We start from the raw sequence: 12,213 nt of genomic DNA on the forward strand, positions 1-12,213 counted from the left end.
GAGCACCGTCGGTTCGCGCGACGGAGCACCGTCGGTTCGCGCGACGGAGCACCGTCGGTTCGCGCGACGGAACACCGTCGGTTCGCGCGACGGAACACCGTCGGTTCGCGCGCGGGTGAACATTGGAAAGCATGTGCGCGGACGCGCATGAGCGTAGACGTGCAGGCACGTGGGCGTGTGGGCGCGCAGGCGAATGATCGCGCGGGCGCGCAGGCAAGCGGTCGCGCGGGCGCGCAGGCAAGCGGTCGCGCGGGCGCGCAGGCGAACTGTCGCGCGGGCGCGCAGGCGAACTGTCGCGCGGGCGCGCAGGCGAGCGGTCGCGAGGGTGCACAAGTCCAAGGCGGAGAACGCAAGCGTTAGCGCGATGGCGAGGAAACGCGCTGCCGCGTGGGCGAGGAAGACCGCTGGCGATATGGATCAACAGGCGATCGGTGGTGAGCTGGTGAGTGCTAACGCGCAGGTTGGCGATGGCTCGATGTGGCATGTCGACGCGTTGGCGAGCGATGGGGAGCAGCATGAGATGGGGAGCAGCATGCGCAGGTGAGCATCGCGCGATGGCGAGCAGCATGCGCAGGTGAGCATCGCGCGATGGCGAGCAGCATGCGCAGGTGAGCATCTCGCGATGGCGAGCAGCATGCGCAGGTGGGCGATCGCGCGATGGCGAGCAGCATCTGCAGGTGGCGATCGCGCGATGGCGAGCAGCATCCGCAGGAGGGCGATCGCGCGATGGCGAGCAGCATCCGCAGGTGGGCGACCGCGCGATGGCGAGCAGCATCCACAGGTGGGCGATCGCGCGATGGCGAGCAGCATCCGCAGTTGGGCGATCGCGGGATGGCGAGCAGCATCCGCAGTTGGGCGATCGCGCGATGGCGAGCAGCATGTGCAGGTGGGCGATGGCGAGCTAGTAGCTGGCGAACCATGTTCTTTCAGAAGTGTTGGAGAACGTTGGCGTGCCGGCTGTAACACACGCGGGCGATCCGGAGATCGCAGACGTGTAGAACGCTGTTGAATAGGCGATACTAAAATCGCCTGTGCGCGCTGGCGAGCAGGTGATCGCTGGCGAGTTGATGATCGCTGGCGAGCTGATGATCGCTGACGAGCAGAAGGCAACGCGTGGAAGCCTGCACATAGAAGAAGAGTCCTTGACCCAGACCTGAACCGAAGTTCTAGATCGCGAGGGCGAACGTGGGCGCACAGGGCACGTAACAGGAACCAACAGGAACAGCAGGGATGATCATCATGAGAGCGCTGACGAACAGGAGAGCGCTGGCGAAAGGAGAGCGCTAGCGATCAGGAAGCGCTGATGAGCAGGAGAGCGCCTGTGCGCTAACACTGAGCAGGAGCAGGAGAGAACACAGCAGAAGGGCGCGCAGGGGAACCCTGACACGCAAGGGAAGAACCCCCGTGGGAGGCAACCCTTTGCCCCGAAGGGAACGTTGTCCGTCGGGAGACAGATGTCCATCGGAAGACCGTAGCCTGTCCGCCGGGAGACTGATGTCCGTTGGAAGACCGTTGTCCGTCGGGAAGACCGTTGCCCGTCGGAAGACGAGATCAGACTGCTGTCCATCTGCACCAAGGCGGAAGATCGAGAAAAAGGAGTTGTAGGCTGCAAACGGAGATTCAAAAAGGCACCTCTTAGCACCCTTATAGGGAGATGAGAGGCCCTTACGACGAGGCGGACGGTGGGCCTTACGGCGAAGGAGGCCAACAGCAACAGCAGCAGAAGAATCCTCCGAAGAGGAGTCTCTATGAGTGTACTCTCTCGCGAACGAAAGAGAAACACTACGTAGAAGAGACTGGTCAGCCAGTGACCTAAAAGGAGCAATCCTCCAAAGGGGAGCTCCTGCAGTTGCCCAGCCCCTTGAGCGAAACTGCAGGTGTGACCGCTCAGCACCAAGAGCATAGTCGTACGAAAAAAAGGCAAGAGAAGAACCCCCCAAAAAGGGGAAAAACTCAAGCCTGGACAGGAAAAACTTCCCTCGGAAGGAAAGTTACCCGCCCAAGGAGGCAAGCCTCCTGAGAGTTCTAAAATGAACTGGAGAGCTGTCCGTCGTCACGGGAGTACTTCCAGTAGAAGGAGACACGCCCCTGACGAAAATACAAGGGGGGAGGCAGCAACAGCCGAATCCCCAGGCCTCAACAAGACAGCTCACACCGTTGCCATATTACAGAAACGAACTAGATCGGTAACTGTAAAAAAATAAAACAAAAATCATTAGTACACATTCATTCCCCCGGGAAGGCTCCGAAGAGGAATCCCGAGGGAAAGGAAACAAGAATTACACAACAGGCACGTGCCCTCACAACCACTTACACTCACGGAAGGAGAGCTGTAACCAAAACAGAATTATAACAATTATAATTATGAAACTATGTAATTATGTAATTTAAAAATGAATGAACACTAAAGAAAGAACGAAAACCCCGAAAGGAATCGTTCTACAAGCTGAAAAATTAACAACTACAATTAGATTCATAAACTAATTGAGACAAACGTACGGCGTAGCAACCCCCCACACGGAAAGGAAGCTACAAGGGCGTAGTAACGCGTAGTAAAAGGGTGAACGACCTCAAGAGAGAGAGAGAGAGAGAGAGAGAGAAAGACCGGAGTCAAACTCGATCGCCACCCATAAAATTACGCCGTGGAGGCCTAACTGCCGAGGGCACCAAGTAGAAATCGTACACTACACTAACAAATCTGAAAAGGAAACTTACTGATTTCTATACTCAAATATATATACAAACATGCTTACATATATATTGAGTAAAAGAAAAGTAAGCGATTAAGACAAAACAAACAATGGCTGCCAAGAGAGGACCAAGACAGAGACGTCTGTCACAGTCCGAGCCAAAAGTGAAAGTGAGCATTCATCTGTGTGTGAAGGGGGGGAGGGGTAGCTAGCTACCACTCCCTTAACCCCCGCTAACTAGCGCGGGGGTAATACACCCTCGTTAAATTCTAATGGCTCACCATTTCAGCTGCGCTAAAAGGTAAACCCTATGTAAATAGCGTGGTTTGTATTTCGGTTACGTAACAAACAGTTATTAATGATTAAGCTTGCCTAGGGATCCTACACTAGAATTTTATTGACTTGTGATTATGATCTTCAATTTCTTTTCTTTCTACTGTAATAACATTATGGCAGATGACGGAAATAAGCATTAACTAATAAGATGGCAACAAAAATTATTTTGGGTTTCAAGACTCTACTATGGAATGAAAAATTGATAAATACATCTTACACTCTAAGTCGACAAGATATTGTGAGAACCAAGAGGTAAGATGAGGTGTTGAGCCATAAAGTAAAGTTTCCAAACAGAGAATACGCAAAATATTTCCAAGACAGGTAGTTCTAAGAGATGAGGGTATATGTAACCGAGAGATATTGTCATCTTTTGTTTTGAAATTACGCTCATGCCTCTGAGATATTAGCTATGGAAGCTGCATGTACGATTCCTTAAAATCATTTTATTCTGTATTAGATTTAAAACTGAAGCAAAATTAATAGTCATAAACATAACTTTGTAATTATAACCTTACCTGGAATTGTGTAGTTTTCAGCAATACTTCCGTCACCGCTACTGGTAGTCATGACAAGGGAACTTCCTTGGAACACTGTGACATGGCAGTAGAAGAACTCCTCAGGCTCAATCACCACAGGACAATCGAGTTTCACCGGCGAAGGAGGCGAATTGATAACCTTAACCACAACACTTTGGTATGCTGGCTATAGGTTTAGAAAAAAAAATAAAAATGAACATAAAAAACTTTCATAGTTTAAAGGTACCACTTTCCCGGGGCCTTAAATAACCATTATGTATTTAATGTAATGAAGATCTCCTGATGGGTGATAGGTAAATCCAGCAAATCTCTCAAACGTTTATTTGGTAAAAACTGTAAGTGGAGCGAATGACTGTGAGCTAAATTTGATGTGAGGGAGGGATATCTTTTGTTTCTTTTTGGATGACGGCTACCTCCCAAAATTGAGGGAAGTGCCAAAGTAAATAGATAGATAGAAGTCAATACAGTACTGTAGTTTGAATTTTTGAAGCATAAAATTTTGTATTTATATGATTATTAAGTATTCTAGAGAATGCAAACCATTGTTTTAAGAGAATGAAAATTTCTACTGTGCTTAGTTGGGAAAGCAACTTGAGTAAAAAAATACAATGCTATCAAGCATAAATAATAGTTGTAAGCCTACTCAAAGATGTAGGATTGTTTCAATTAAATAGTTAGTTCATCACATGATATTTTCTTTCTGTAGTATGGTCTAACCCAAAGGTATATAACCACACAGGAAACATTATAGGTGTCTAGCGTTTTGAACAAAATCCTACACACTGGGACTGAAAAAACATCCGGACCTCAAGAGGCTAATGATCTAGAGAAAACATAAAAATATGATGGAAATGAGATGAAAATTAAAAGGGAAGTTAGAAAAAAGGACACCCAAATCTATGGTAGCAGTTACTGAAAGGCTGGCAGAAAATGAACTTAGGAATTTGTAGGAGATGAGGTACAAGAAGGTTAACTAGCATTTCCATCTCATATAAAATTCTGAATAAGTGTGAAGTAGCAAACACATATTGGCCCTAGTCTAGCAGACTTGTTGGTATGGATGTACCTTCCTAGAGCTTTAAAGACAATAGGATCTCTTTACCTAATTTTTCCAAATATAGAATACATGGATGGTGGAAGATCAGGACAGCTCAATAGTTAAATGTTTTAGTCAATATTTAGAAAAAATACACACCTACTGACAGCCAGATTATGATGAGCCTAATGTGAAATGATAATCCATGTGGTTCATTAATATGTGTAGTTGATCCAAGACCTATATACAATGGGTTAGATAGAATATTTTTTTCCTTTCTCTGTATAAAGTATAATCATTTGTACAAAACGATGATCAACTGTTGGCAATTTAATGCCAATGTCAAGAAAGTGTAACCTCATTCTTAACTCTCTTTTAATGCTAAAATTATCTCTTGTGCATACAAACAATAACTAAAATGTGAGACTAGAAATTTAATAGTTTCCATTAAAAGAATATGATAACAAAGGTTGTACATCATTACTAAAAAGTGACACAACATGATTCTCTTTGTATCGTTTAAAATCTCAGTGGTAACATTCAAAGTTGTATAATGGCCCAAAAATGTTAATAAACTAGTCTTTCAATGATTCTATTTCCAATTTTATACATGCTTATAAGTTTATGCATAACAGGTACAAGGTCTTCCATAAGGGTGGATGAATATGATCTCTTTTATGTATACGCATTATTTGTTAACCACGTGAAACATGAGCTACAAGATGAAAAAAAGTTAATAGTCTTTCAGGGATTTGTAATGACTTATTTCCTTTATATTTAGGATCCTTTGCTTCCAGCCAGATTTTTTTATTTCTTCATTTTGAAAGAATTTCAAGAAATACAAAACAGTGAAAGATGTTAGCCTGAAAGATGGAAGATTACTTTGTTTACAGGAGTGTTTAATGTATCTTGCATATCTGCACAAAAAACTACAAAACTATTAATATCTATGTTTGCTTTCGCCCCCCAAAATTGTAAAATATTTTCAAAATGAAAATTTTAGTACAGATTCTTGAGAGATTCAGACTCACTCACCGATTTTATACCCTCCTCATCGTAATACATAACAGTTGCAACATAAACTCCTGGGTGATGATATTTATACGACTTGGTCGTAGGAATCCCAGTGGCAGGATGATCAGTAGTGAAGTTTAACTTCGCTCCCAAGGTAAATCCAAGTCCTTCACCATACCGTAAACTAAAGATAAATAAAATTAGTGGTATACCTACTAAAAAGGCTGTTTATTGTTGAATGAAAAAAAGAGAAAAATAGCTCCAAATAAATAATGTAAATTATAGTTCATGATTCTATCATATAAAAGATACAGTAAGCAGTCACAATTTTTATTTGGTCTTGAAATACATTAAAAACTCTTTAACAATTGATTCCCCAAGCAGTATGAGTACATATCAATAATTCCTTTTCCCTTGAAGATTTTTTGTCTTGAACATTTCATGTTAAACGAAAAGGATAATAAGTACTGTAAGGGGTTTGCATGTAGAAAAGCTCTTGGTCTACAACATGGCCTTTGCAAATGAACCAATTTCACTTAGGAAACATTATATTTTCCTAGTACCGATATTTTGTTTTTAACAATTCAAAATCCAGGATTCAGTAATAGAAATCACATCTACTTATACTTAAGAAATATTGACCCAGAACGAGCAATTGCATTTCAACTTTCAAGCCTCTTGAAAAAACACCATACCTAAATAAGGACCCCTCTCCGACTGCAATGGATGTGGTGAATGTTACTGCCTCTTCCACGTTAACTTGCAAGGGTGATGCTGATAAGGTTACTCCACTGATGATGGCCTGTTACATAAAAAGGTAATCATAAAAACTTTGTAAATTGACAGGTAAAATTTCCCTGCATTGCGCACAATTCACAAAAATTTTATGCAAACAAACCTGATTTACTCTTACTGTAATCTTATGAGTACGGGTGAAAGTGGGCTAGAACCTAAACAACATACTTTGTAAAAATTGCGTTGTCAGTCTCTGAGAGATAAGCATGGAAACAATTTCTAGAGGCCAAAAATTCATAATGAAAAACATAACAATGGCTAATGATCATAGAGCTGGCCGATTTAAATCCTCAATTTAAATCAGTGAGTTAAATCAAAATTCATATAAAACTATCTAAAAAATAATACTGATGTAAATCAATTTTTACTTCTGCCCAAACCAAAATGGAATGTAAAGGGAAAATGTAAATCAATTTTTACTTCTGCCCAAACCAAAATGGAATGTAAAGGAAAAATGTAAATTCATTTTTACTTCTGCCCAAACCAAAATGGAATGTAAAGGAAAAATGTAAATAAATTTTAACTTCTGTCCAAACCAAACTGGAATGTAAAGGAAAAATGTAAATAAATTTTTACTTCTGTCCAAACCCATATGGAATGTAAAGGGAAAATATAAAAACAAACACATGATCACGCCTACTTTACACAGTATATATTTCTCAGGAATCGAACACTAAAAACCTTTTACAATAAAAATATTCCAGTTCATTTAAAATTAAATCAAAGGTGTTTACTTGTACAGAACTGTTCTAGTTTCTGATTAATAGAATACTATAGCACTTTTACAATAAAGTACAATAAAAAAATAAAATTCCACAAAAAGGGATTTTGACGAAGGAAAAATCTATTTCTGGGCTCAACCTGTGTCGCCCAGTGAAATACTCCTTAAAGCACCATTTCAAAGGTATAAATACTGCTAAATATACCAGCGAAAAAAGTTGCATGGAATGCCAGGAATATATCCAGCTCGCTCACCCCTAAAGGGTGTCGGTATTAAAACTGGGGCGAGTGATACCACTACCAGAGGTCCCTTTCCAATTAGACTTCTCCCTCCTCAAAATACCTCGTTACTTCGAGGTGTTGTTCACTACAGCTACTGCTGAGGTTTACTCATAATGAAATGTATTTCTATCCTGAAGTAATGACTTTAAAAAAGAAAATTATTCTAGCCTGTACTTAAAACATAAATGAATTGAATTTACGCTTAAAAAGAAGCCCTTTTTTATGACATTTACATACTTCTTCAAAATGTAACTAAAAAATTCTGAAATTTAAAAAAAAAAAAATCTTTAAAACCTTTTTTAATTCTTATGAAGATATGATTGGTTCTCTTAGGCATCCTGATCACTAGTATCACCAAATATGTCCATTTTCAGTTAATTAATGATTTTATATAAAAAACACAATTTGCTTCTTTTTATGTACCCAACCTGTTCCTTCCTTTTGAATGTTAAATACTCTTTCAATCCCTGAGGAAGAAGCCACTGAATGCGACCTCCATCATTCAATATTTGACGTACACAATCACAAAATCACTAAACTTATATGCATGGAAAGGAGATGGTTTGGCTTTAAATTTCATGATGACTGGATCAAGTGAGGGAAATATTTCTTTGGCATAGACCATAGCATTATTCCATTGTTCTGCACTAAGGAATTTGCCCTGTAGGAAAGGATGGATCAGGTTTGCAAGAAGATGAGCTTGTGTTTTAATTTGGTCAAACTTATTTTTTAAAAGGAATTATTGTATGTCTGTCATTGCTTAAAGTTCTGTTTAATTATTTCCAAATTTTTATTGCTTCAGCAATTGTACATTTATCACTCTTTGCTTTGTCGAAATCCACAGTATTGATTTTAGTTTTGCAAAGTAAGTCCTCTACTGACAGCTTCAGTGTCAAGTTACATACCTCTGACATTAACCTTCTCCCTATTAAGTTCAAAAATTAAATTTCCATCCAAAGTGTCCAGAGTCCTGAGGCATAACATGACGTTGGCCACCTTCCAGGCAGTATCTTGCAGAAGTGCAGGGATTGTTTCTAAAGTATTTTACTATATACATGACATACTCTTTTAATATTGCCAATTTCCAGATCATGAACCAGAAGATTCAGAATGTGTGCAGTATAGCCATAGGTCACTGGCTTCAGTTCATTTCCCTGTTCTAAGTTACTGGATTTTGTTTACATACCTGCATTATTGATCACAAAGCTAGCAACATGACAACCAATTTCTTCTTTACACTTCTGAATTGCTGATTTTGAAAGCTCTTCTAGATATTCAGCTGTATGAGGCTGGCCACTTACATCTGTTGTATTCACTAGATATGTATGGCTGTTTGAGGTTGTCACAGTAACAAATCTGATAGGTTCATTGTAAATGTTAGAGCATCTATCGAAAGACAGATATACCGTACAATTTCATCCTTCAGTTCTGGGATATAATTTGCCTATTCTTTCTCATATATCATGAGTAGAAATTTATCTGCAATTTCTTTTCGTGTTGGGAGGAGTGTATCCTTATCTCAACTTCCCAACCATTTTACAAAAGTGAGGATGTTCTAGTAATCTAAATGAAGGGTTGGTTGCAAAGATCATTTCAGCTACTACTTCATCAAGGGTTGCTTTTTCATAAGAAGTTGTCTTTGTAACAAATATGTCTCAAGTCGCTGCTGGAAGAAGTTAGACTCATAATACTGAAGTTGCAACACTTCTTTGAGGCATCTTTCAAGTCAGTGGTGTGTAAGTTGATGCAATAGGTACACTTTCTAAAGAGGAAATGCATGTTGATAGGATGCCCCTTCAACTGTAATATTAAAATTATGTTTTCTCATAGCACGGACACAATAAATACAGCATGGTTTGGTAGTGCTTTGTTTTACATTTCACTATAATCAATAAATGTTAGATAGTGATTTCCAGTTTTACCTGGATCATCCTTATCCTCTTCTAATAATTCAATTTGAAGCTACTAACATTTTTCTCTATGAGATTTCAATTGTGCTACTATTCCTTGTAACTCAAGTTTACACTGTTTGCACGTAGCTCTCCATCCTTTCCCAGACTCTGAAAGACTACTGTTAAAATGTTCCCACACTGGATCACTCTTCGTACCACATAAAGCTTTGTGGTTAGTAACATCTCTCTGCTCTTGTAGTTTGCTCAGGATAAGCAGCAGTAACATCCAACCTACAACACAGTATGTTAGTCTGACCATGTCCTAATATGATATATACTGTACAGGAACTGGATAGAGAGATGATGCAGTCCTGGACTCCCTCCCTTCATGGGAGCTCACTAAGGTAACTTGTAATACGACCAAATAACAACTATTGTATATAACTCTCTGAAATATTCCTGGGACTAATGTGAGAGACAAGTGGTCCTTATTGTGGCATGCTATTACCCTAATAAGTTATTAGTTCAGATTTGACATCAGCTGTGAAATCCTCATCCCATATCAAGAACCTACTTGATGTAACTCCAATTTTAATCTTCAAATCAATAGAGCTATCAAAAAAAAAAAAAAAATTAAATCACTTCAGGGGTGGTGACATGGAAGGCACTCCCTGGAGAGACTAATGCTGTTTGCCCAAAAATATAACATCTTTTCATTAACATTTTGTCCCCTAGAAATAATAATAAAATCTATCATTTCAATACTTATCCAATACTTGTCATGATAACAATGTTAGAGTATAGTAGTATCTTTAATAATGCTAGTACGGTGACTATCAGGTAAGAATTCATTAAAATAAAAAAGAAAATGAAGAGGTTGGGAAGACTAACAGTCTTACAAAAATGATATTACTGAACTGACATAACCTATATGTGACTAAATAGAAATAAATTACTATTATTTACCTTTCCCCCAGAGGCAGCTGATTCAACATTCAAGACCGTAATATAATTTCCATCAATAGAGCCACACATCTCACCACTTGCAAGGCTGCTGCAACTTTGGTTACACAGGGATATGGAGACCATATCGAGAGCTGTGGAATATTTCAAAATATCAAATTGATGTTTCTGTCGATATTTCAAATAATAAAATTGATTTTTCTGTCGATATTTCAAATAATCATATTATGTTTCAGTCAAGCAACTAGAGGACTAATGAGCATGGTTCAATAATTTCACTGTTTCAGAAAATTATTAAGATGGCAGTTTCATGACCTCAACTATTTTCCTATGATCTCTACTAACATCAGTTTTCTTTCAATTTTACTGAAGAGCATGCATGAAATTTAAGACACAATTCGATACATATTATGATATAACTTAAAATTTAAGTAATCAAGTATCCATAACATCTTAAGGATACCTAAAGATTTACAAAATAGCTCATATCAAACTATCCAGACTTGCATAAAAAAGAACGATAAAATACTTCAGATTTTTCATTCTCTGCCTAAATGTATTGAACTGGATCCATGAATTAGGGCCAAATGACCAAGTAACGGAACCTTGGGAGGCCATTGAGCACCCAGGTGTAACAGGGGAAACCCTTAAAGTTGCGCTATGAAGTCAAAGTTTTGAGGTTGGGCACCAAGATGGAAGAAAAGAAGTACCGTAGGTGAAGCAAAGGCTAAAAGGGGTCTGAAGAAATACTGCAAGGACCCTTACTTAAAGCCTACATGGTGCATGGGGAATTTTATACCTGGGAACAGCTACTCACATACTAGCACTATTTCCTAAGAGCTGTGGATATTTCTCTATTTCAAAACTGTGGTTTGAAGTATTTAGTATGCTTTTTAAACTGATAATGGGTTGTGAAATATACTCATTATTTACTGGACTGATTAAGATATTGGTTATTCAAAAGAATTAAAATTATTTCATTGTCTACTAAATAATTTATATACTGTAGTTTACTCTGAAACTCACTAATAATGTTTAATGAAGACAGAACTTTAATCTCTCAAAATCTGTGACTTATTCCTAAGCTGAGTTCACATATATATTATGCTCCACGAAGAGCTTAGTGAATTGCAATTAGTTTCAAAGGCTTGCTTAGATTACTCAATAAGAACTGCTAAAAAATTTTTTATGAATATCTTAAAATACTCTTATTTACTTAATCTAATAGAATAATGTATATCATTATTATTATTATTATTATTATTATTATTATTATTACTATTATTATTATCATTATCAATTTCCAAGCTAAAACCCTAGTTGGAAAAGCAGAATGCTATAAGCCCAGGGGCCCCAACAAGGAAAATAGCCCAGTGAGGAAATGAAACAAGAAAAAAAAATATTTTAAGAATGGTAACATTAAAATAAATATCTCCTATATAAACTATAAAAACTTTAACAAAACAAGAGGAAGAGAAATAAAATAGAATACTGTGCCCGAGTGTACCCTCAAACAAGAGAACTCTAACCCAGACAGTGGAAGATCATGGTACAGAGGCTCTGGCATTACCCAAGACTAGAGAACAATGGTTTGAATTTTGGAGTGTCCTTCTCCTAGAAGAGCTGCTTACCATAGCTAAAGAGCCTTTTCTAAAAATTTTACAAACAGATGTGCAGTTCACATAAGATTTTTTCCCCTGACATTAGGCAAAATTACACAAAACCTTGAAAACTCCTGTCATTACTTACTAAGGATATTTGAACAGAAGCAATATTTTCCATATGAAGCACCAGCGTACTTGAATCCTGACGCAAGGCATCTAGATTTACAAAGTGTCATGGATAACTTCTCAGGGTCATAGTTTCCGGGAGATACTGGAGGAAAAATACAAAAAAAAAATAGTAATGCTCTATTATACTATATCAACTTGACAAACAGAATATCTCAA

At 39.0% G+C, this 12,213-nt stretch overlaps 1 protein-coding gene across 1 annotated transcript in view; it reads right to left on the reverse strand.

Moving 5' to 3' along the window:
• Nucleotides 1-12,213, reverse strand: part of LOC137629437 (uncharacterized) — a 319,508-nt gene that overhangs the window by 200,189 nt on the left and 107,106 nt on the right. The window contains exons 14-18 of the mRNA XM_068360702.1: nt 12,014-12,139; nt 10,268-10,398; nt 6,308-6,414; nt 5,634-5,796; nt 3,542-3,728 (exon numbers count right to left, since the gene is read on the reverse strand). Of these exons, the coding sequence (XP_068216803.1) occupies nt 3,542-3,728; nt 5,634-5,796; nt 6,308-6,414; nt 10,268-10,398; nt 12,014-12,139 (714 nt within the window). The remainder of the gene's footprint in view (nt 1-3,541; nt 3,729-5,633; nt 5,797-6,307; nt 6,415-10,267; nt 10,399-12,013; nt 12,140-12,213) is intronic.

Source organism: Palaemon carinicauda, chromosome 2, assembly GCF_036898095.1.
Source record: "Palaemon carinicauda isolate YSFRI2023 chromosome 2, ASM3689809v2, whole genome shotgun sequence".
NCBI lineage: Eukaryota > Metazoa > Arthropoda > Malacostraca > Decapoda > Palaemonidae > Palaemon > Palaemon carinicauda.